The 26,251-nt window shown below is 38.9% G+C and overlaps 1 protein-coding gene across 1 annotated transcript in view; it reads left to right on the forward strand.

Annotated features, from left to right (window-relative positions):
- Positions 1-26,251, forward strand: part of RGSL1 (regulator of G protein signaling like 1) — an 81,304-nt gene that overhangs the window by 2,120 nt on the left and 52,933 nt on the right. Inside the window, 9 exon segments of the mRNA XM_069074674.1 lie at positions 8,616-8,690; positions 9,399-9,528; positions 10,949-11,053; positions 12,238-12,399; positions 13,487-14,556; positions 19,918-19,980; positions 20,462-20,696; positions 21,148-21,258; positions 21,857-21,968. Of these exon segments, the coding sequence (XP_068930775.1) occupies positions 8,616-8,690; positions 9,399-9,528; positions 10,949-11,053; positions 12,238-12,399; positions 13,487-14,556; positions 19,918-19,980; positions 20,462-20,696; positions 21,148-21,258; positions 21,857-21,968 (2,063 nt within the window).

Consider the following 26,251-nt stretch of genomic DNA (forward strand, 5'->3'; position numbering starts at 1 on the left):
GAACATAGTAATCACCATATAAACATTAGCTATTAATTATTATTGTTTTGGCATATTGTACTTTATCATATTGTATCATGTTGTATTGTATTTTTTTTAACTTAACTGAGAAACAAACCAAATTATTTTAATATAAATTGGTTTCACAGTTCAAGACAGAAGTGAACATTGATCTTTTTTTAGGCAGCTAGGGGGCACAGTCGATAAAATGTTAAACCTGGAGTCAGCAAGACCAATACAGCTTCCATCGCTCAGACAATAGTTGTGTGACCCTGGGAAAGTTATTTAACCTCTGTTGGCCTTAATTCCCCCATCTGTAAAATAGCACCCATCTCCCAGGGGAGTTGTGAGGATTAAATAAGAATAAGTGAAAAGCATTTTGCAAACCATAAAGCACTATGTGTTTACAACTATTACTATTAAAATGACTAAACTCCAGCTTTGAAACATGAGGGTCTGGTCATATTTTAACTGGTTCAGTTTATACTATGGTGGAAGGGAAAAATACTAAAGATACAGCACTAGCCCAACCTGAAGTCTGTGGAAATCCCCCAATTGGTATAAAAATGCTTCCACTGGACTTCACTCTTACAGCCTTCTCTTTTATTCATTATTGCTGTTCAGTCATTTTTATTTTTTAAATAAGGTTTTATTTTATTCCTCAATTACATGGAAAAACCATTTTTAATATTCTTTTTAAAAATTTGCATTCTAAATTCTCTCCCTCCCTCCTTTCTTTCCCCTCTTCCTTCTCTGAGACAGCAAGCATTTTGAAATAGGGTTATATATGTGCACTCATGCAAAACTATTTCCATATTAGTCATGGTATGAAAGAAAACCCAGATTAAAAAATATACAAACAAGAAAACTACAACAACAAAAATAAAGGAAGTAAAAAATAGTATGCTTTGATCTGCCATTCAGATTCCATCAGTTTTTCTCTGAAGATGGATAGCATTTTTCATCATGAGCCCTTTGGAATTATCTTGGATCATTGTATTACTGATAATAGCTAAATCATTCACAGCTGATCATCATACAACATTTTTGTTACTGTATACAATGTTCTCCTTGTTATACTCACTTCACTTTGCATCAGTTCATGTAGGTCTTTATAGGTTTTTCTGAAATCATCCTGCTCATTTCCTATAGCACAATAATATTCTATTAAAATCATATATCACAACTTGTTCAGCCATTTCCCATTTGATGGGCATCCCCTCAATTTCCAATTATTAGCCACTACAAAAAGAGCTACTATAAATATTTTTATACAAATAGGTTCTTCCCCATCCATTTTTTTTAAATCTCTTTGGGATACAGACCTAGTAGTCTTGCTGGATCAAAGAGGATGAGTACTTTCATAGCCCTTTGGGCATAGTTCCGAATTGCTTTCCAGAATGCTTGGAACAGTTCACAACTCCACCAACATTTATCATATTCCTTTTCTGTCATAGTATTCAATCTGATATGGTCAGAGGAGGTTACCTCTGAGTTGTTTTAACTTGTATTTCTCTAATTAATAGTGATTTAGATAATTTTATATTATCAATAGCTTTGATTTCCTTATCTAAAAATTTCCAGTTCATATCCTTTGACCATTTATCAATTGGGGAATGACTTATATTCTTTTTTTTAAGCAATCTGGGTTAAGTAACTTGCTCAAGGTTACATGGCCAGTTATTTTTGTGTAGGTGCCAAGTATCTGAGGCCGGAACCGATCCCAGGTCTCCCAACGCTGGGGCCGGTGCTCTTACTCACTGTGCCACTTGGCTGCCCCATGACTTATATTCTTATAAATTTGATTCAGTTCTTTGTATGTTTGAGAAACAAGGCCTTGCTGTAAAAAAAAAAAAATTATTTCCCATCTTTCTGCTTTCCTTCTAATCTTGATGGCATTGATTTTGTTTGTGCAAAACCTTTTACATTTAATATAATCAAAATTATCCATTTTACATCTCATGATGCCCTCTGTCTCTTGTTTGGTCATGAATTCTTCCCTTCTCCATAGATCTGACAGGTAAATTATTTCTTGCTAACCTAATTTGCTTATGGTATCACCCTTCATGTCTCAATCATGTACCCATTTTGGGTATGTTGGTATATTGTGTGAGATATTAGTCTATATCTAGCTTCTGCCATACTGTTTTCTAGTTTTCCCAGAAGTTTTTGTTAGTGAATTCTTGTCCCCAAAGCTTGGGTCTTTGTATTTATCAAACATTAGATTACTACAGTCATTTACTACTATGTATTGTGTACCTAATCTATTCCACTGATACACAACTCTATTTCTTAGCCAGTACCAGATTATTTTGATGATTATCACTTTATAATACACTTTGAGATATATTATAGGTAGGCCACCTTCCTTTATATATTTTTTGCATTGATTTTCTTGATATTGACTTTTTGTTCTTCCAGATGAATTTTGTTATTATTTATTTCCAGCTCTATAAAATAATTTTTGGTTGTTTGATTTGTACTGAATAAATTAATTTCGGTATTGTTATTTTTATTATATTAGTTCAGCCTATGCATATACAATTGACATTTTTCTAGCTGTTTAAATTTGACTTTAATTGTATGAAAAGTGATTTGTGATTGTGTTCATATACTTCCTCCATTTGTCTTGGCAGGTAGACTTCCAAGCATTTTGAATTGCTACAGTTATTTTAAATGGAATTTCCCTTTCTATTTCTTGCTGCTGAACTTTGCTGGTAATATAGAAATGCTGATGATTTATGTGGGTTTACTTTATATCCTGCAACTTTGCTAATGTTTTTCATTATTTTGTCTAGTTTTTATTTGGTTCTCTAGGATTTTCTAAGTATATCGTCATATCATCTGCAAAGAGTGATCGTTTTCTTTCCTCATTGCTTATTTTAATTCCTTCGATTTTTTTTCTTCTCTTATTTCTATAGCTAACATTTCTAGTACAATATCAAATGATAATGGTGGTAATGGAAATCATTGTTTCACCTTTGATCTTATTGGGAAGGCTTTTAAGCTTATCCCCAATATAGACGCTTACTGATAGTTTTAGATAGATACTACTTATGATTTCAAGGAATACTCAATTCATTCCTATTCTCTGGTATTTTTAATAGGAATGGGTATTGTATTTTGTCAAAGGCTTTTTCTGCATCTATTGAGATATTATAATTTGTATTTGTTTCGGTATTGATGTGGTCAATTATGCTGATAAGTTTCCTAATATTGAACCAGTCCTGCATGCCTGGTATAAGTCTTACCTGGTCATAGTGTATGATACTTGTGATATATTGACGTAATCATCTTGTTAGTATTTTAAATAAATTTTTTTGCATTAATATTCAGATCAATTTAGGGAAATTGGTCTATAGTTACAGGTCTATGATTTTCTTTCTCTTTTTTCACTCTTCCTGTTTTAGCTATTAGCACCATATTTGTGTGATTAAAAAAGATTCCTTCACACATTTTTCCAAACAGTTTATATAATATTGGAATTAATTGTTCTTTAAATGTTTGGTAGAATTACTTATGAATCCATCTTGTCCTAGGGATTTTTTTCTTAGGGAGTTTGTTAATGGTTTTTTTCAATATCTTTTTATAAGATGGGGTTCTTTAAGTATTCTATTTCCTCTTCTAGGCAAATTATATCTTTGTATATATTCATCCATTTCACCTAGTCAGATTTATTGGCATATAACTGGGCAAAATAGATCCTAATAATTGCTTTCATTCCCTCTTCATTGGTGGTGAATTCACCCTTTTCATTTTTGATACAGGTAATTTGGTTTTCTTTTTTTTAATCAAATTAACCAATGGTTTATTTTATTTTTTCATGAAACCAGATCCTACTTTTATTTATTAATTCAATGATTTTATTACTTTCAATTTTATTTATCTCTACTTTGATTTTCAGGATTTCCAATCTGGTGTTTAACTGGGGATTTTTTTGGTTTGGGATTTTTTGTTTTGTTTTGTTTTGTTTGCTTTTTGGGAAGGGAGAAGGCAGGGCAATTGGGATTAAGTGGCTTGCCCAAGGTCACAGGGCTAGTGTTAAGTGTCTGAGACCAGATCTGAACTGAGGTTCTCCTGACTTCAGGGCTGGTGCTCTATTCATTGCGCCACCTAGCCACCCCTAACTGGGGATTTTTAATTTGTTCTTTTTCTAGATTTTTTTTTAGTTGCATGCCAAATTCATTGATCTGCTCTTTCTCTATTTTTGTTGTTGTCTAGAGATATGCTTTCCCCTAAGCACTGCTTTGGCTGCATCCTATAAATTGCAATATGCTATCTCATTGTTGCCATTCTCTTTAATGAAATTATTGTTTCTATGATTTGTTCTTTGACTCACTCATTCTTTAGGATTAGATTATTTTGTTTCCAATTAGTTTTAATCTATCTTTTCATAGTCCTTTATTGAATGTAATATTTATTACATTATGATCTGAAAAGGATGCATTTAATATTTCTGCTTTTCTGCATTTTATTATGAGGTTTTTGTGCCCTAATACATGGTCAGTTTTTGTGTAGGTACTATGTATCCACATGAGAAAAAGGCATATTCCTTTCTATTCTCATTCAATTTTCTCTAGAGGTCTATTATATCTAACTTTTCTAAAATTCTATTCATCTTTTTCATTTATTTTGAGGTTAGGTTTATCTAGTTCCGAGAGAGAAAGTTGAGGTCCTCTAATAGTATAGTTTTACTATTTCCTCCTGTAACTCAGTGGATAGAGAGCACTGGTCCTGGAGTCAGGAAGACCTGAGTTCAAATCGGGCTTCAGACACTAGTTGTGTGAATCCTGGGCAAATCACTTAATCTATTTGCCTCAGTTTCCTCATCTGTAAAATGAGCTACAGAAGGAAATTGCAAGCCACTGCAGCATCTTCTTCAAAGAAGAAAAAAATAAAAACAAATGGGGTCCTGAAGAGTCCATCATGACTGAAATGGCTGAACAACAAAAACTAACATAGTCTTACTATTTCTTCCTGTAATTCATTTGACTTCTTTAAAAAGTTTGATATTATACCATTTGGTACATATATGTTTAGTATTGATATTATTTCATTGTCTATGGTACCTTTTAGTATGATGTGGTTTCCTTCCTTATCTCTTTTGATTAGATCTACTTTTGCTTTTACTTTGCCCAAGATTGCTACCTCTGCTTTTTTTACTTCAGCTGAATCATATGCTCCAGCCCCTTACCTTTACTCTGTGTCTCTCTGCTTCAGATGCCTTTCTTTTAAAAAACATATTGTAGGATTCTAGTTTTTAATCCACTCTGATATCTGCTTCTGTTTTATGGGGGAGTTCATCACATTCATGTTCATGGTTATGACTACTGTGTATTTCCCTCCATCCTTTTTTCCACCGTTTATCCTTTCCTCTCTCTCTGTCTCCCTCTCACTGTCCTTCTGCCTCTCTGTGTGTCTATTTCTCTATCTCTATCTCTTTCTGTCTTTGTCTCCCTCCTTTCACCCTGTCCCTCCTCAAGTGTTTTCCTTCTGACCACCACCCTCCCTTCTATCAGTTTCCCCTTCTCTCATTCCCATCCCCTCCTACTTCCTTATAGGGTAAGATAGATTTCTACTCCCAAGTGAGTGTGTATGCTATTCCCTGTATGAGTCAATTCTGACGAGAGTAGGTTCAAAGTGTTGCTCCCCCCTTCTTCCATTTCACTGTAGTAAATCTTTTCCGCCTCTTTCTGTGAGATAATATACTCCATTCTACCTCATCCTTCCCTCTTCTCCCAGTGTAATAATCTTTCTCATCCCTCAATTTATTTTATATCATCGCATCATAGTCAACTTATACTTATCTGTCTAATATACTCTTTATAACTTCCCTAATACTGACAAAGTTCTTAAGCGTTACAAGCATTGGGAAGGCTAGGTGGTTGTATCAGCAAGCACCTCAGCATCCCCAGGGTCGCTGCCAACACAGGTTCTTGGATCTGCTTTGATAAAGGAAAGCAACTCAAAATGGGTTAACTTTAATCAGTCAAATGTGTATCATTTACCTAGCTCAGGGGGAAAAGGTCAGCACCCCGAACTTCAGAATATACAGACAGAATTATCAAGACAGAGAAACAGATCAAGTAGACAATTTCCAAACTGTCCAACCATTACATCCATACCAAATCAACATCTGGGTTTTTCAAAGCCGGGGGCTCTCAACAATGGTTTCCCAAAGTTTCATCTGATCAAATCACAGAACACTTCTCAAAGTGAGCCCCAAAACAAAGCTACACATCAGGGCTTATATAGCCTTCTCCTGGCTCAGAGAATGTAACAACCTTCTGGACCCACTGGCCAATCAAGAAGTATCTACTGAAAAACAAGCCTCCCACCCCAGGCTCCAGGTGCATTTTAGCCTAGGGGTAGGGAAGATCTTTAAATTTGCATTTCCATTACAGTGGTGCAGTGAATAGAGCAGTGGCACTGGAGTCAGAAGGTCCTGAGTTCAAATCGGACACAACACAAAAACTAGCCATGTGACCTTGGGCAAGTCACAACCCCAATTACCTTACAAAAAGCAAAAAAAAAGAGTTACAAGCATCATCTTCCCCTGTAGGAACATGAACATTTTAATCTTATTGAATCCTTTATGTTTTCTCTTTCTTGTTTACCTTTTTATGCTTCTCTTGAGTCTCATGTTTGAAGATCAAATTTTCTGTTCAGCTCTGGTCTTTTCATCAGGAAGGCTTGGAAGCCTTCTATTTCATTGAATATTCATTTTTCCCCCTGAAGGATTATATGCAGTTTTACTGGACAGGTGATTTTTGGTTGTAATCCTAGTTCCTTTACCCTCTTAAATATCATATTCTAAGCTCTACACTCCTTTAATGTGGAAGACACTAAATATTTTGTGGTCTAACTGTGCCTCCATGATATTTGAATTGTTTCTTTCTGGTTGTTTGCAATATTTTCTCTTTTATGTAAGAACTCTGGAATTCAGCTATGATATTCCTAGGGGGTTTTGTTTTAGGATCTTTCAGGAGGTGATCAATGAATTCTTTCAATTTCTGTTTTATCTTCTGGTTCTAGGATATCAGGTAGTTTTACTTGATAATTTCTTGAAACATGATGGCCATGCTTTTTTTTTTTTAAACTTCATCATGGCTTTCATGTAGTTCAATAATTCTTAAATTATCTCTCCTGGATTTATTGTCCAGGTTTGTTGTTTTTTCAATGAGATGTTTCACATTTTCTTCTATTTTTTCATTCTTTCAGTTTTGTTTTGTTTCTTGATGACTCATGGAGTCATTAGTTTCCACTTGCTCAATTCTAATTTTTAAGAAATTGTTTTCTTCAGTAGTTTTTTGTACTTCTTTTTCCATTTGGCCAATTCTAGTTTTTAAGGAGTTGTTTTCTTCAGTGAATTTTTGTACAATTTTTTCTATTTTTTTGTGCTTCTCTTACCAAACTCTTGACTCTTTTTTCATGATTGTCATACATCACTCATTTCTTTTCTCAATTTTTCCTCTACCTCTCTTATTTGATTTTTCAAATCCTTTTTGAGTTCCTGTAGGAGCTTTATTTTCTACCTGAGACCAATTCACATTTTTCTTTGAGGCCTTACAGGTAGCCATTTTGACATTGTTCTCTTCTGAGTTTGTGTTTTGACCTTCTCTGTCACCATAGTAACTTTCTATATGGTCAGGTTTTTTTTATTGTTTGCTCATTCTTCCAATCTACTTCATGACTTTTAATTTTAAGTTAAAGTTGGGCTCTGCTCTGGGGGTGGAGGGAGCACTGTCCTGAGCTTCTTGTACTAGGTGAAGGAGACCTTATTGCTGGTTTGCACCAGAGGAACAGAGCCTTGCTGCTGGCCAGTCCTGGGGCTTGGGACATCGCTGCTGGCTTGCTGGGGTTAGACCTGCTATTGAATTGCCCAGATGCCACCTTTGCTGACCTATGCTCCTCTTTTACCTGAGTAAGCTTCCTACTGACCTTCTAAGTTGTCTTGTCCTGGAAAATTATTTCACTCTATCCTTTCCAGCCTTATGCTTTACTCCCCTTGGTGCATTGTGCAATCCAGCCTCACTAGTTTACTGAATGAGGCTGTCTCCATGCCTAGAATGCTCTACTCCTCACCTCTACCTCTTAAATTCCCTCACTCCCTTTAAGACTCAGATCAAATCCTTCAGGAGTCCTCTCTTGGTCCCGCCTGCTGCTACTGGCTTTCCCCAAGCAAATCACATCCCGTTTGCTCTGTATATACTTTGGATACACTTAGCTATTTACACATTGTCTTCCTCACTGAACTTACTTGTCTGTACATCCCCAGTGCTTCGCACAATGGCTGTGCAAATAGTAAATGCTTAATAAATGCTTATTGACTGACTGATTGACCAGCTGACTTGTACGTACAGGTTGGATAAGAAGGAGAGCTAATTAAAATGATACACAAGCACACACAGTGGGCTGGTGAATTTGGGTATGTGTCTGCAAGCTTACTCTGCTCTAGTGCTCAGTATTGTTAAGCTGGGAATATTTTGAAGATAATGTCTTCTGGAACAGTTGAGCATGGCCCCAAGAAACACTGCTCCGTAAAGAGTAGTCATTTTATACCCATGGGTGAGAAACTCTATTCTGCTGTCTGGAGTCTTCTCTTTCTTTTGCAGGTCTTTGGTCAAATGCCAATTTATATAGTTCATGATTTAGAGTGGACCCTGTGGCCAGAGTTGCCCCACACTTTGGTAAGTCAAGCTCTAACCTTCATTATTATGGAATAGACATATGGGGGGATTTAAGGGTAAACTGAAGTGTGATTGGAGAAAGCGGAAGAGGGTTGGGAACAAAACTTGACACAAGTTGAAAGCATGAGGAGCAATATAACCAATGTTGAACAAGGTAAATAATTCTCTTAATATATACAGAGAAGCTCCTCACCAGTAGACTGGCTGCTTGATTGTTGACTGTTTGCTTACTACTTGATAGGCATTGGACTAAGATTTATGTATATAAATACAAAAATCAAGACCCTGCCTTCTCAGAAGGAATTTAATAAGGGAAAACAATCCTTTTGGGGGGGGGGAATGGATAGGTGGCTATGGAGGGATGTTTTGAGAAAGAAGGCACATCTTCACATAGACCACAAATACTATTTTAAACAACTTTAACAAATTCAGAAAAATGGATTTGGCAATGAAAGAACATTGCAGGAGCACAGACCACTATTTTTCTTCCTCCCTAATACAGCTTCCTCTTTGCCAACCTCAAGCCCAGACTACAGTTTCCCCTCTGGACACTGTCTTCAGCAACCTCTGCCTCCATTTCTCAAATGTTGGTGGGATCCAGCTTGATCAGAGAGACAGGATGGGGACTGTCATTTGCCTCATTCTGAGGTGGGTGGGGGAGATTCCCAATGGCCATCATTTTCTCCTCTTGTCATGCTTGAATTCTAGATTGCCAAGTACAAAGGCTTATTGACATGGTTGGAAAAATACAGATTACCTTATTTCTGCAAGACCAATTTATGTCACCATTACATGCTCTGTAAGGAACTCATCAGTTTCATCAAATCTGCAGAGGGTGGTGAGCACAATTTAATTTCAATTCAATTGAACAACTTTTAAACAATTATTTTGTGCAGAGGTCTATGCAATATGCAGGGAGGAATACAAAGATACAAAGTTGCTTCCCTTCAGGAGCTTACAGTCATGTAGAGGTGTAGGATACAAACATAAATAATTTAATAAATAATAACGTATGGTTTAGTCAGTTAGAAGGATGCAAAAAAAAAAAGAGCATTTAATGGGAGGCAAAAGGATTTAGGTCACTATAGACTGGAAAGACCCAAGGAATCTTTATGGGGAAGGTGGTGTTTACGTGGGACTATTCAAGAATGGTTAGGAATCCGACAGGCAAATAGCTATAGGGAAGACATTCCAGTCCTAGTGAACAGAATGAACAAAGATTTCCATCTTTGTACATATTTAGGAAACAGAACCTTTCAGCTTGACTAGGTGATAGAGTGCATGGAAATGAGAAATATGAGGTGATAGAAGGCAAGGTACAAAGGTGTCAATCTATGGAGGGTACTGAATGCCAGGAAAAGAAAACTTAAGTGGTAGGCTTCAAAATATCGAAAGCCAAACAATCTCTTGAAGATTGAAACATCAAGCGAGTGAGTAGAAGAGAAAGGAGTCAGATATCTGAGGGGGAAAAGAGCCCAGCATTGTTTTATGATGGACACCAAGGAGATAATAGCAAACAATGAGAATGCAATGGGAGTCCACAAGGCATCCCAACAAGAATACCATGCCCAATAGTCTTCATGAAGGGTATATATGTTCATATTGCTATGCTACAGGTGCCTTTGGAGAAGCTGGCACATGAAAGCCCCTTTATTCATGAGAGAGGATAAGAATTAAGATCTATAGATTACTGCTTGCAGTAATGGGCTTACAAGGCAGGAGACTGGGTTTCTTGAACCAGCCTAGCCAGAGTTAAGTGTGTTTTGAGAAATTGTTTCACAGATAGAGGTCAAACCTTCAACTTCATGTTCAAGAATACACATTGATGTAACTGACCACAGCTAAGGGGATTCAGGACCAACTACAGAGCAGGCAAAACCAGTTTAAGTCACAATGTGTTAGCCCCTTTGATACCTGCACATCTAGGCGGAATTGAGTGAAAGTCAACATCAAAGGTGACCTTGAATAGGAAAAATGGTCAGTCAGCAAAGGACAGCATGTGGAGGAGGAAAGGGATATTCCAGCCATTTATTTCAAGGAATTCATGGCATGATTATACTTAGGTAGATGAGCCTCTGCCCCCAATACCTGGGTACTCCAGAAATGACTCTTTCCAGTATTTGAACTTAGGGCCTTGGTTTCCTGAGCACAGGGATCTCATTGCTTGAGATGACTGGCCCCAGCTAGGAGGAGACTGGCTTTTTGCAAAGCTGCCAGGGGTTGGGGACCGCCCTCTCACTGTCAGCTTTTTCTGGTAGCTAAGATGATGAGATGGAAGACAGCAGATCAGTGGCTGCTTTACAAATGTGTTGGCGGTGTCCGGGGAATGTGGCGCTTCTGTGCCTACCTCAGCGGCACAGCAGGTGGGTTCCCACAGCTGTACCCGCTTTACTCCTCCTTCCTTCCCTCCATCTCCTCTTTTCTATTGACTCACAGTGGTGGTGGGGTGGGGTTGGGTTGGGGGCGGGGTTCCAGGAAACAAAATAAGGGTGTTGATGCCTCTTTTAATCAAGATTTAAGAAAATGAAGACACAGCGAGTCCACTTTGCCAACCCATAGGTTACAGTTTAGATTTATGTAAGCCTATGGAAGAAAACTTTCTGGAGATTGAAATCATATAAAAACGACAAAAACTGATCTCTGTGCACTCTATGCTTGAAACTTCATGGAGTGATTATGAACCTTGGGGACACATACCTTGGGCCCTTTCCAGGAACAGGATAGCAGTGCTTAAGACCTCAATCTCCCTTCCCTACTTGCTGTTGGTGGCACAGTTAGAATCCTGCCTCCCAGACTGCTGGTTTAGATTCAGCCACCCTTGGCCATGACCATGGTTTGAACAAAGAAGAGCTTTTTCTCTCCCTCCTCCTCTACTCCCTCAGCATATGCTATTGTGTTCTGAGGAATAAGAAAGGGAAGAGTGGACAGACAATGTACTGAATTTCCTTCATGGAATTATCACTGTCCCCTGTCCTCTTCTCCTCGACATATGGGGCTATTCTGCTAGCTGCTTCAAGGTTCCCACACTGATGCTCCATTCAGGACTGCCTTTTGCATCAGAGTCAGGAAGACCTTGCTTCAAGCCCTATTTCTGACACTTAGCTGTGACCTTGGGCAAGTCACAGAACCTCTTTGAGCCTGTTTCCTCCTCTGTACCCCTTCTCCTAGCATGACTGTCCCCAGTGGGCCTGCATCTCACTGCCACCATGACTGGAGACCCACATCACACCTTTTCCAAGGGATGCCCAAGATCAGCAAGGATGTAAGATCCCCAACCCCAAGAGATTTCCTCCCCTCACCAACTGATTTTGTCTCAGGCACCAGAATTCCTTTTTGTGGCTCTATACCCTATCTTTCCTTCCAGGTAATGGGGCTTTTGTAGAGAGAGTAATTTCACTCCAAGAAGCTTTTCCTGGTAAAATTCTAGGCTGTGTGGCAGGGGGTTCAGGTAGATGTGTCAATTCTTCAAAATTTATCAGGATGGGGGCTGCAAAGTCTTACTATGCACAGGGTCTATTCTGCTCTTACTTTGCTGTTTGTTCTGCAGGGGAGGAGCTGGTGGAGTTCTGGATAATTGCCGAGAGAATCCTTGGGCTAGATGAGACCAATGATAAGCAGAAGGACACCTACCTGTCCCTCCTCCTGGTGCTGAAGGCCACTCACTTGCAGGAAGGGTCATCTGTTCTGATTCTTTGCAATATGAACATCAGTAAGAATTTGAGAGGCACCATAAGTGGGGAAATCACGAGGCAGGGAGGGGAAATTGATAGAATTAAATAATTTTTCAACTGTTCCCCACATCACTTGTTTTCCTTGTCATTGACAGTTACTATCACTCTCTAGTTTAATACTTTGCTGATAGCTCACTTTTTCCCCAAAGTCTTTTTTCTATGCATGATGAAAATTCTGTGGAGCCCAAGCAGGAAGGGTCTGAAAGAAGGCACCTCCCCTTAGGCTGGTGCTTTGCATTAGCCTGAGAGATGAGCTGCCTTTTCCCAGAGTGGTATAGGTAGCTAGGAGGACCCAACACTGGGTTGGGGCAAATAAGCAGTTGTTCTCTTCCTCCTGAACCAGTGTAGCTTCATCATTTTGTCTGAAAGGAATTTCCAGACATACCCATGTTCAACTGCAAATACATTAAAGGTTCATTCCAAATCCTATTAGCAATACCTCCTGTTTTAGACTAGCTATGCCTATGATCACTCTCATTTATATGGACAATCAAGAAATGACTAGAGAAACACAAGGTTGGAAAGTCCTCTCTGGAATCCTCTAGTACAGTTTGATAGCTAAGTATACCCCTAATTAAAAAAGACTTCAAGACTGGGACTCCTCATAATCTTCAACATTTCCTCAGATTTTCTTTCTTTTATTTATCAAAATCTATTCAATATTCTGGGTTAAACTCAATTACACAAAGGATAATATATGTTGCCCTTTCCACTCCATAGCTAAGTCAGAACGCTGGGCACAGTCCAAATAAGCATCACCATTGCTCTCAGCAGATCTGAGCTCTAGCCACACTCTCTACTACTGGGTCAGTGATTCCATTTTCCCATCAGTTAAATGAGGATAATGGGGTTAATGTTTGGTGGCTTCACTCCCATGGTGGCTGTAAGGAACAAACAAGATAAGATCCTGAAAAGCCCTTGGAAATGATCACATCTTTACTTTTTTAAATTCTAATTTAAATTAACCATCATTTATTTTGTCTCTTTCCCATTCCTTCCCCCACACATACTGAAAAAGAAATGATCATCCTACCTTAACCCATAGTTTCTCTGTGTCCTTTCCAGAGTCACTGATGAACCTTTCTGTGTGGCATCCCAAACAGTCCACTACCAGAAGGGAGATCCTGAGCCACATGCAGAAAGTGGCTCTGTTCAAAATCCAGAGCTACTGGCTCCCAAACTTCTACATGCACTGCAAGATCAATATGGCCAAGGAGGAAAAGTGCCAGGCTCTGCTGCAGGAATATGAAGACCGCCTTTGTCAGGTGGAGGAGGAAGAGGAGGAGGAAAAAGAGAAGGAGGAGGAGGATGAGGAGGAAGAAGACAGCTCCTTGCCAAGTGACCTCCCCCTTAATATGAACATCAGGAGACTTTATGTGACCCAGAAGCCATACTGTAGCAAGAAAACCAAGAAGAAGATGTGGCAATTTATTGAACAGGGCACATGGACTGTTGAACCTGAACTGCCCACCATACACACTTTACATACCCAAAAGAGCAAGCCACATGAAGAAGAGTTTCAAGGCTTCCCTGATGTCTTCTGTCCTCCACCAAAACTCGTAGTGCGGATGGGTGCCCTGAGACCACTGCGTTTTAAAGACAGTCTGCGTGATTTAAGGGTAAAGGAGAGCATCAGTTCTACAACCTTCAACTCCAAGGTGGACGAAAATAAAACCTACCTGCCCTTTTCCCTAGAAGAAGTCTGTGAGAAGAAATTCACAGCCAAATTGCGTAATGCCACCCCTGTAATCAACCAACCCTCCCTGATAGCCCTAAAGAAGGTGATTCAGAAGAATTATTCCTTTGAATACCTGCACTGGGCTTTGACTGCCGATTCCTGTGCAGGGAACCCTTTTGGAGACTACCTTAAGAGTAAACACTATAAGATGGAGAACCGCCTCCTGCATCTCTGGAAGGACCTGGACAACTTCCTGACCATTTCCATCAGTGCCAAGAAAGGTGGCAATCTGTTATTTCGGCATACGCTTGGAAATCGCATCTGTGAGCTCTATCTAAATGAGGAAAATGGCCCCATCCTGCCGCTCAAACCTCAAACCATTCGGCATCTGAAAGAACTGCTGCCCTCTGGGGATGTGATTCCCTGGATCCCCAAAGCACAGAAAGAGATATGCAAGGTAGGCTAGGCTGCTGAGACCTACCATGGCATTTGGCCCCTTGCGAGGACAAGTGCCTCCATTGGTTGATGGATTCCAACAATGGTATTCCAACTGTGCCTAATATTAATTCCTTGTAACTATGGAAGAAGATGGTACAGGGTTGAATGAGCTTCCCAAAGCAACCAGGTATATTGAATCTTCCCAGGCATCGAACAGCAGACCACTATTTTTCACTTCCCTCTGAAAGTACACAAATCAAAATTCACCAACAGTCCACCTGGACAGTTGCTATTTATTGTCTAGGCTTAGTATAGCCATTTTCTTATACACTAGGTTTGTCATAGGTTTCACTATGCATTCTTCTCATCGAGGAAGGCTTAAGAAATTCATTCTTCCTCCCAAGAGAGCTGGGGCAGTTTGAAGAAGGGGTTTACTATCCCAATCTATGCATCTAAGATCTTCTAGAAAGGTATGTAGGATCACATAGCAGTTGGGAAGACAAAGGGAAAAGGTCAGAGCAGGATAACACGGACTGGAACTGATTCACTATGGCCTGAGCTCAAGCTCCATACTGACTAGTTTACAATTAGACAATTAAGCTGTAGTGTGATGAGATCCACAATTTTGGATGTGACATCAGTCAGTAGCCTCAGGCTAATATTGAAGAAGCCTAGGGCCAAAAGCAATGACTTAAATGAGACTTCCCAGTTCCCAGTTCAATTTAAATTAACAGGTGTTAAGTCATTCCACATACAAGACACTGTGCTAGGTACTGTGTGAGATATATTGTGAAGGGCGTGGCCCCTGCTCTCAAGGAGTAAGACAGGAGAACATTTAATAAGAAAGATGATATACATAAATGCCAAAAACATATAATACAACATGATAAGAGATACAAAAATAAGGGAAGGAAGTTTTACTGGACAGGTGGCTTTTGGTTGTAATCTTAGTTCCTTCACCCTCTTAAATATCATATTCTAAGCTCTACACTCCTTTAATGTGGAAGATACTAAATATTGTGTGATCTCAACTGTGGAAGGTGGAAGGGATGGGAGATTATCACTTCCTACTCAGTAAGTCAGGAAATGCTTCATGAAAGAAGGGAAATATAAGTGGCTCTATGAAATGTGGGTAGGATTTCAACAAGTAGAGATGGACAGGGAGGACATTTGTTTCATCATGGAAGGAATTTTTCATTGATGGCCAAGTATGGGATGCCGTTCTCTCTATCTGCCAGTCTAAAGCCAGCATTTAAAATGCTTTCAATTAAAAATTTAAATGAAATTTAGATTTAAACTGGTTTGGACCAGCTTCACCATCCTCAGGCTCTGAGATTGGGGCAAGGTCAGCTCATAGTTAACTGCATCCAACATTCCCCCTTTTCATTAAGATTAATTGTGTCGTTGACCAAGGGAGGCATCAAGAAGTTTGATGAGTTAGTGGACCATGATAGTATTAGTTACCTTAGTCCCAAGTTTCACTGAGCAAGCAAGGCAAGATCTTGCTCCAAAAGCCAGATCTTTCCACCAACTTGTTATAGTTTGGGATTTATCTGCCCCCGCCCATTTAATCAGTACATTTTATCTTGAACCTCAGACATCCTTTGCAGCCATCTAGGCTTTTAGAAACAACTTTGCTTAGATATTCTGGAATTTCTCAGGACAGCTTTAAACCATTAGCAGGGCTGGTAAGATCTTAGGACTCTGCTTTTCACAGATGAGGAAATTTTAAAGAGATTCCTGATACATTAAAATAACAATAAAAACATTATTTATTGCATTTCCAAATGAACAAAGTAATTCACATTATTCTTTTAACAATTGGATGTATAACAAACCTACAACCCAAAAGAATCCAGGTTTCTAAAATAATTTACCATTTTAATAATAGGTCATATTATGGGGCCCTCTATTTTCAGTCATTCCACTGCCAAATATTTTTAAAATGGAAGTGTGATATCCCAGTCAGGCTTTTAAGCATACTTAAATTTAGTTCAAATAAAATCTTAGAGTATAGTTCCAATTGCTTTCAGTTTACTCCAAGCTGTCCATAATTTTCCCCTATATATTTCTAAGTCAAGCTACATTTATTTTGCTATAATTCCCAATAAAAAAATAAACACAAGTTTCACATAGCTTTCCCACTTAAAGTCAAAAGTTCCTTCAAACCTTTGTCAACATACTCAAACTTTCTTTTCCTTGCCTTAAACTTCCTTTTATTTTGTTCCAATTCTGTTATTCCCCATAAAAGATGAAGCACCAAAACTCCTTTAAGATGCTTTCAGCAATTATTTTTTTACAAAACCTTGGGTTTGTTCAAAGAACATTTAAGTTCTAGTGTATTATTCACAGAAATAACAAAGAATTTTTCTAAATAAATATATACATTTCAAGTTGCTTTTGTGAATAAGCTTCTTTTGTGGTTGAGAAACAAAATAGTTCTCAAAAATTCAAATACATAATCTATTATAAAAATAAGTAAGAAGGGGGCAGCTAGGTGGTGCAATGAATAGAACACCAGCCCTGGAGTCAGGAGGACCTGAGTTCAAATCCGGCCTCAGACACTTGACACACTAGCCATGTGACTTTGGGCAAGTCACTTAATCCCAATTGCCCTCCAAAAAGCAAAAAAAAAAAAAAAGTAAGAAAGACATATAATTTTCTGCAAAATTTATAATTTCAAAACACACACACCAATTCAAAAGTTATTCCATTGCACTTTAATTTTTGAAATTCTTAAGTATCCAATTAGATTTTCTAAAACACATTCACTTAATTTACACAAACTTTTCTGTTTTCTATGAAGCAGGAAAGAGTTAACAATTTATTCACAGTAGAGAACTTACATTTCAGTCAAACTCAGTTCCTAATTTCATCTACAATGTAAAAATATTATACAACCTTATTTCTTATCTGTCTCTGCCTCCACACTCCCCAAAGCTTCTTCAGATTTCAGAAATATAAAGAGAAATAGACTTGGTCTGAAGACTTAAAGAACTAAAAATAAATACATCACAAGACACAGAAAGATAGATTTGCTGGCAAAGTATTTTCTTTCTAAGCTCCATGCACATAAAGGCAGACTGAGACAGTGGCCCCAATATTCCCTTACTAGCAAGGCTTTTCAGTTACCAGCATTTTTTTCACAAGCATGTTGCTCTTCTCAATTTCATCTTAATTAGTTGTCTCCAGAACCCATGCACACTCACACTCACCCCCCTATGCTTTAAACAAATAGCGCTCTCTACAAAACATACCTGGTATCCATGCCTTTAGGGACCTATTAGAACAGACCCAAAATTGCATATGGCTCTTTTAACACTCCCTCAAAGATCAAAAAACTCAACTGAAAGAGAGAGGAGCTCAGAAATTCAAGAGATCACAAACCCTAGCCAGACCAATCACATCCAGAATGGATACAAGGGGTCCTGTACTAGTAGCAGGCACTCAAGATTGAAAACAGTGGCTGATCAGGAAGGAGTCTTCAAATTCCATTTCTGAAATCACATATGTCAGCCTGAAATAGAGGGCTACCAGAGTAGCAATAACAAGGGTCTTTAATAGAGGCAGGGGAATTGCAATTCAGGATACCACACAGCACCAGAATGGAGGAGCATCCACAAAGGGGCAGAAGGGGCAGGGTTTAAATACACTTCAACTGGGAGGGTTAAATTGTATTATGAAATAGCAAAGGTTGGGGAGGCAGAGCAGTGGTAACATCTGGTCACAATAGCAGGTTCCAGGTGCAACCAGATATTTTTGGTTTTGTTTTTTAACTGGTTTGATCATCCTCAGGCAGTCTGCAGCCCTGGGGCTGGGGCAAGGTCAACTCTCAGCTGTGTACTCTATAATGTCTTCCTGTGCAAACACAGTGACCTCTTTAACTCCCAGCCCAACACACCCTTTTCTTCCTCATTGGAATAACTTTTTTCTTTATTTCTTTCATGGTGTGATATGCTGCCACCTCTTCCCTGAGCTCTTCCTCTTTTTTTTCCAGCCATTAGTAATCTCCCCCTTATCTGAACTCAGGGTACTTTGCTCATCCTGTCTCATACAGACATCATATTTTATTTGCATTACTTTCGTTTGTAATGCAAATTTGTCAAAGTCTAACCATCCCTGGAAGATTCATTCACATTCCATGAAAGCAGCAAATGTGTCTTGATCATTTTTTAAAATCTCCTCCAGTGCAGAGCAAAGTGCCTGGCACATAAGAGCTCAATAAATGTTTATTGAATGAATAATGCACTGGTCTCTTCCATTTGTATCAAACTTAGAAAATGCTTTCATATTTAGCCAGATTAAACTAGCATTTATTAAACCCTTACTGTGTGAAAGGCACTATGTTAATCACTGGGGATATAGACAAAGGGGGAAAAAAAACTGCTCTCAGAGTGCTCCCGTCTAAATACATTTGGCATAGATCCCTTTTTATAAGACATTATAGGCTTACAAAGGACTTTCCTTGCAACTGAGAAACAGACATTGTAGATATTATCCTCATTTTTTTGAATGAAGAAAGGAGATGCCGATGGTTGAAGTAAATTGCTTATACCTCCACACCTAGAAGTGGCCTCAATTTCATGCATATGGGGGGCAGCTGAAGAAGCAGAGAATGTTTAGCTTGCAGAACAGAAGACTTAGGAAAGCCACATTTGAAGGGTTCTCCTGTAGTTATACCCGGCCCCACAGAGCAGAATTAGTAGCAGTCGGAGGAACTTACGAAGAGACCAATCTGGGCTCAATATAAGGGGAAAAAATTCTAAATAGCTGAGCTCTCTCCATGTGGCAAGGGCTACTTCCAGAGGCAGTGGGGTCCCCTTGTTAGGAATCTTCAAGTAAAACTGGATGGCCATTTTGCAGGTAGGCTACAGAGGCAATCCTGCTTCAGCCATGGGCTGGACTAGCCAACTGTGTCATTGGATGATTCTCCAGAGTGTGAGGAATGGAATGGAAGTCTAGGACACTAAAACATGCATCTTCTCTTCTAAGTCTTTTGTAACCCTGTTATCACATATGTGCAAAGCTCTGACTTGCTTTTACTGTTTTTTTCAGCAAATTACACAAAATGCCACCCTTTATGTAAACAGTAATTAGCTGAGGCTCAGAGACTTCCAGAATGAAGTGTCATCCTAGAGGCAAAGGAATGGGAGTGGTTGGTATTGCTGATCACAGTTGAGTTTTTCCTTCCAATTTAGAGTTTCCTGAATAGAACAGCTTATTCAAATAAGATGATGCGTGTAAAGTGTTCTGTAAATTGTCAAGCATCATATAAATGTTAGTAGTTACTATTATTATTATTCCAGATGAGCTTACGCCCTAGAGGGCCAGAGAGTACAACACTTGTTTCAACACCTCATATTTTGTGTTTGGATTTTAGATTCTTGCTTCCTTGTTTGATGACTTCCTTGATCTTGATGACCACTGGTTTCTCATCTTTGTGGTAGGAGGGGTTAAAGGGTTGGCATTGGGTGGAGGAGATACTGGGGGATTCGTGTGAGTGTCTACACAAAGGAGGTGGTTGTTCTGGCACAGACTGTTTATCTGACAACATAGAATTTTATATTTTTATGGTTTCAACCAAAGGGATTGAGACACCCACTTATGTTTCAGGGATGAATAACAGGTCATGGTGTCCAGCATAAAAGAAATTGAGTACTCTTGCTTTACTTAAAATAATTCCAATCCATACACACCTGATCCCAACTTTTTCCCACAGACCTACAGATCAGGAAGATTTTACTTTTTATAGGAACTGGGTCCAATGGTGAGGTGGAGGTAGAGGGAACTTATATAAAGAGGGATTATTCTTGTCAGTTTTGATACAAATTGGCATGGGACAGCCTGGAGGGTTGAACCAGAAGGAAACTGCCTTTGGTGTGGTCTCCTGTTCTTGTGGCAAACTCACTACCTCTTTCTATTAGTCTCAAACCAATAGCAGTGAACTCAAGAGGCAGAAATCAAAGGAACAGTTGGACAACTTGGAGTATGTTCTGTTGTGTAAGAGGATACAGGAATCCCTGGTGTTATGCCAGGGCTTGTCTACCCTGGAAGACATGGAAGCCCTCACGGACACTCACTGGCAAATGATAGCTACGCAGGACCTGAAAAGAGGAGGATCTCTCTATTTGGAACTACAGCCTTCAGTGTTCCGGGAAGGTAAAATCGTTAGTCTCTGTGGTTGGGAGCCACAGTCAGGTGAGAAAGAGGGAGTCATGCCACAGTATTGGAATCATCTGAAACCTCTTGTGAACCAAAACATTAAGGTGGTTTCTGAATCAGTTCAAACTCCTCATATTCTTTTTTCTGTGGCCCTTTACCCTGTATTGATAATTATTTTTGTAGGTTCCTGAGGAGCAGAGCCTTGATTTTCAATAAGGGACTCTTGGATACAGGGCCCTTGTAGGCTCACATGTATCATTATGCAAACATACCATTTCAACATGACATCGTGTTGAAATAAAACATGTACATATGCATATATATATTCATATATATATATATATGTAATGCATTTTAATGGAAAATTTTCACCAGGCCAACATCAATCAGCTTTTGAGTTTGTTATTGGTAAGCAGTCTGTCCCCCAAATCTTCTCCTCCTTTGACAGACACAAGGAAAATGAGTTTTGAAGAGCTGTGCGAGAAGAACCCAAAACTGGCCATAGAGAGAATAAGTGAAGACTTTAAGAAGTATCGTGAAAAGAAACCCATAATTGTAGGTGAGTGCCTAAACTCCAGGAAAGAAAGTTTAAATCCTGAGGGAGGAGAAAGAACTCAAAGATCATCAGCTTATAGTGGACCTATGTTTCATTTCAGAGGGGCAATGCCTTTAGGGAAAGATACCCTGTCTTCCCTACTCTGTACCTACCTACAGTAGTCATCATAGACATAAGGTCTTTCATATATTTAAATATACTTAAGTAATTAGAATTGTGATTGTAATAAATTGGCCACCAAATCTATAGCCTGTGAAGCTCTGCATCCATCTCAATCTTAAAATTAGTCAGTCTTCCTCTTCCCTATGCAAATTGGGATAAAGAAAAGACAGATAGAAGTGGTCCAAGTTAAAACTGCTTGATGTATTGCTTGTTTCCATATTGGTTTATGACTACAGGTAGCCCTCTTTTCCATTGGAGATTTTTTGTTCTTTGGTGATGGTGCCATGGCTCTCCCCTCATCTCTCACTCCTTTCTTTTTCAGTCTTCCTCATTCTCCTTTATACAAACCCTAATTTAGCCATTTTCACCCAACCTTGCTTGTATAAATACAGGACTTCTCAAGTTTTAAAGTCTTATAACACTTGTAATTTCCCACTAGGAAAGACAGTGGAACCACCTAAGAAGTCATCCTCTCGTTTACAATTTCCAAATGCCTTAGCTTTCCTCAAGAAGGCAGTTAGTCTTTTAAGGAAACCCTCACTGAGACCCAGGTAAGAAATAGAGCTTGCTACATATACTCTACCTCCGCAGGCCTGACCTCTCTCCTGAATTCCACTTGTGTATGATCCTTCTATGATCTCATACCAACGAACTCAATGTGTCTGATACCAGTACTTTCACTGATGGGTCTGATACTTCCATTTATTTTTCTAAGCTAGTTACTTCTGTATGTATTAATGGTGCCACCATTCTCCTAGTCAGACGCAAAGCCTCAGAAGCCTTCCTCCTGCTTCCCCTTTCACCAGCCCCTCGCATCCTGTAAGTCACTTGGATTCTTGCTTTGATGGTATCCTATTAATTATGTCCCTTGCCCTTGTTTCCACACTGATCCAGGCCCTTGCTACTCCTTATCTGGAGAACTATAATAGCCTTCTAACTAGTCTCCTTTCCTGAAGTCACTCTTCCCTTGAATCTATCAGGGAATCATAAAATTATGAAAGAGTAGATGTGGAAGGGCACAAGGAAGTAATGTGACCTAGGAGATCACTATAATCCTCAGCTTAAAGATGACCTCCTCCTCCAGTAATGGAAAGTTGTCTGCTTTCTTTTTTGTGTGTGTTTTTTTTGTTTGTTTCTTTGGGGTGGGGAGGTTGTCTTTTTGGAGCAGGAAAGGCAGAGAAATTGGGGTTAAGTGACTTGCCCAAGGTCACATGGCTAGTAAGAGTTAAGTGTCTGAGGTCAGATTTGAACTCAGGTCTTCCTGATTCCAGGGCCAGTGCTCTATTCACTCTGCCACCTAGCTGCCCCAATTGTCTACTTTCTATGGCAATCTTTTCCATTTTTGAAGCATTCCCGTCTTCAGAAGATCCAGAAGACAAATCACTAGATTGTCCTGACCAGGACAGAGGACAGAAGAATTCTAATATCACCCACTGTCATCTCTGTATCTTCAGAGCCTGTCACAGTGCCTGACATAGAGAGAGGGTGCTAAATACGGGCTTGCCAAATGGATTGATTCATTCTGGACACTACACAATTATGATATAATGTACAGAACTTTAAGATTTATGAACTATTTTATTTACACTATATTACTTGATCCTTACGACAGTCCTGGGAGACAATTACTCCAGAGGTTATCTTCATTTTACAAATGAGGAAACTAAGACTCCAGTTAAATGACTTGCTGATGGTCATGCTAAGTGGTAGAAGCAGAATTTGTACCCAAAGATCAAATGAGATAATAATTGCAAATCACTTAACACAGCGCCTAGCACTTATTAGGTGCTAGTAAATGTTAGCTATTATTATTACCAGCAGTAGTAGTAGTAGTAGTAGTAGTAGTAATCATCATAGTAGTAGTCACAGTCATATGATTCAGAACCTGAGGGTTCAAATAATCTTGTTAGTAAAAACTTATTCAAGTACTTCCTGATAAAACCAGTCCCTAGGAGTAGCTAGGTGGAATAGTGGATAAAGCACCAGTCCTGGACTCAAGAAGATGCACTTTTCTGAGTTCAAATCTGACTTCAGACACTTAGTGGCTGTATGACCCTGGGCAAGTCATTTAACCCTGTTTGTCTCAGTTTTCTTATCTGTAAAATGAGTGAAGAAGGAAATGACAAACCACTCCAGTATCTTTGCCAAGAAAACCCCAAATGGGATAATGAAGAATCAGACATGGCTGAAACAACTAAAAACAACAAAAAGACAGTTAAAAAGCAGTAAGATAAAGACAGATAAAAAGCCATAGGCAAGAAGGTTAAAAGAAATGACCAAGCAAGTTCTCTAGGGTCCCAAGAAATCCCTATTAAGAGTCCTAGAGTTTATTTTACATCCTCCTTGTCCAAAGGTCCCACATTCAGGTCCCAGATCAATTCACTTGGAAGCAAAGTTAATTCAAACTGTCTCAGATATGCTCCATAACATCTTTGCTCACAATAGTTTGACTTGGTGAAGGGTTGATCACTAGGATCTTGGGGGTTAACTCAAGCCTTCTCAGTTCTGCTAGTATCCTGGCTCCCAACACCACGTCTTTCTGACTCCAAGTTCAATGTTCTTTCCACCTTATTATGATCACATAAGCTTTTTTGACTGTAATTTCACATTATCTGCAATACACAAAAAATTCCAGGGCTTTTTCACACAGTCATCTAAATTATTTTCTAACCTTCTTCCTTTATGCAATTGATTTTTTTTAACCCAAGTGCAGATCTTTGTATTTGTCTACTGTATCTGTAACACCCTATTCCCTTCAGCAGTGGGGAACCTGCAGCCTCAAGGCTATATGTGGCCCTCTAGTTCCTCAAGTGTGGCCCTTTGACTGAATCCAAACTTCACAGAACAAATCCCCTTAATAAAATGATTTGTTTCTAAAACCTGGACTCAGTCAAAGGGCTGCATCAAAGGACCTAGAAGGCCATATGTTCCCCACCCCTGCACCCTATTTCTAACCCACTCCACAACACACATTGCTTCATTCCATTTTCTATGAAAGTCTCTCTCTGACACATTGTGTCTACAACACAAGGTATCCAAAGTCTATGCCAACAGAGAACAAGTTTCATAAACTGGAAAGACTTCTAGTATGGACCCAGTGACAAACTGCATGTCTCTTCCTGCCTATCTGATCACTCTTTGTCTCCTTTCCTAGATAGCCATTCATCTCCCACCCACTAATCTCTCATGGCTCTGTCTTAAACCTCCTTCTTTTTCTTTTTCTTTTTTTTTTTAAAAGCAATTGGGGTTAAGTAACTTGCTCAAGGTTACACGGCCAGTTATTATTTCTGGGTGTGGTGCTGAGTATCTGAGCCCGGATTTGATCCAGGTCATCCCGACACTGGAGCCAGTGCTTTTACTCGCTGAGCCACCTGGCCGCCCCTAAGCAATTGGGGTTAAGTAACTTGCTCAAGGTTACATGGCCAGGTGTTTCTGGGTGGGTGCTAAGTGTCTGAGCCCGGGCCTCCTTCTTTTTCTATACTTTTTCTCTTGAGTGATATCCACCCCCATGGATTCAACTATAATAGCACATAAATGATTCTCAAATCTACATTTTAGCCAAATCTCTTAAAAATTCTAGTGTTATATCAACTACCTGTTGGATGTCTCCAAGGCATTTCCCATTCAACATGTCCAAAATAGAACTTTTATTTCCTATTTCTACCAACTTCCTAATTTGTTGAAGGCACCATCATTCTTCCAGTCACCTAAATTTGAATCTTCAGAATAATCTTTGACTCTTCCTTCTAATTAATTCCCTCTGTCTAGCCAGTTCCAAGTTTTGTTAATTCTCCCTTCATAAAATCTTTTAGACTTAGAGCTTTGCTCTCACTTCCAATGACCACCACCCTAATTCAATCATTCATCACTTGTCATCTGTACTATTACTACAATAGCCTCCTACTCAAAGTTTCTTCTCTCTAAACAATCATTCACACAGCTGACAAAATACAGTTACCTTATAGTTATTTATATGCTTATATCTTAGTATCCCCCATAGAGTGAAAATCTTTTGAGAGACTATTTTATTTCATTTTTCTATCATATCCACAATGTACAGTATAGTGTCTTACACGTGATATGCATTCAATATATGCTTGTTGAAGCAAATGGTATTGTCCTCTAAGGACCAACTTTGCTATGTTCAAAGAAATATATAACTAGAAGGTTGATCATCAGGTTATGGATTTTCTTAATCACAGCTCATGAATGTCATCCATTAAAGCACAGAGAAGTTGTGTCCATACAGATAAAATTATGGATGTTTTTAAGTAAGAAGAAAAAATATCATCTGAGAACTCTCCTATCATTTCAGCCTATGGACATATATATGGATCTTGATTCTGTAACCCATGTTAGCAAAGCTTCTTTGTGTCACCTGCAAATTGAGAGCTATGTAATATGTGTTTTTATCTAAGTCATTGATAGCAATGTTGAAGCTAAAAGGGCCAAGGAGACAGCCCTGAAGAATACTGTTAGACAGGAGACATATGAAAAATGCTCCAAATCACTGATAATGAAAAAAACAAATTAATAGAACTCCAAGTAAAATTCTACATCTATCAGATTGACAAAGACAAATGATGAAAAAAAAGTTGGAGGAGCTGCAGGAAGACAGGCACACTAATGCACTATTTTGGTGATGCTGTGAATTGTTCTAGACATTTTGGAAAAACAATTTGGAATTATACTTAGAAATGTCACTAAACTGACCATACCCTTTGGCCTAGAATGCCACTCCTAGGCATAATTTCCTTATAGGGAAGAGGTCAAAGACAGATGGAAAAGTTTCTCATGTACAAAAATATCTATCCTATTACTTACTGTAGTAACA

The sequence above is a fragment of the Petaurus breviceps genome, unplaced genomic scaffold (genome assembly GCF_028583685.1).
Source record: "Petaurus breviceps papuanus isolate PSGF00001 unplaced genomic scaffold, PetGlider_PUasm1.0 90895, whole genome shotgun sequence".
NCBI lineage: Eukaryota > Metazoa > Chordata > Mammalia > Diprotodontia > Petauridae > Petaurus > Petaurus breviceps.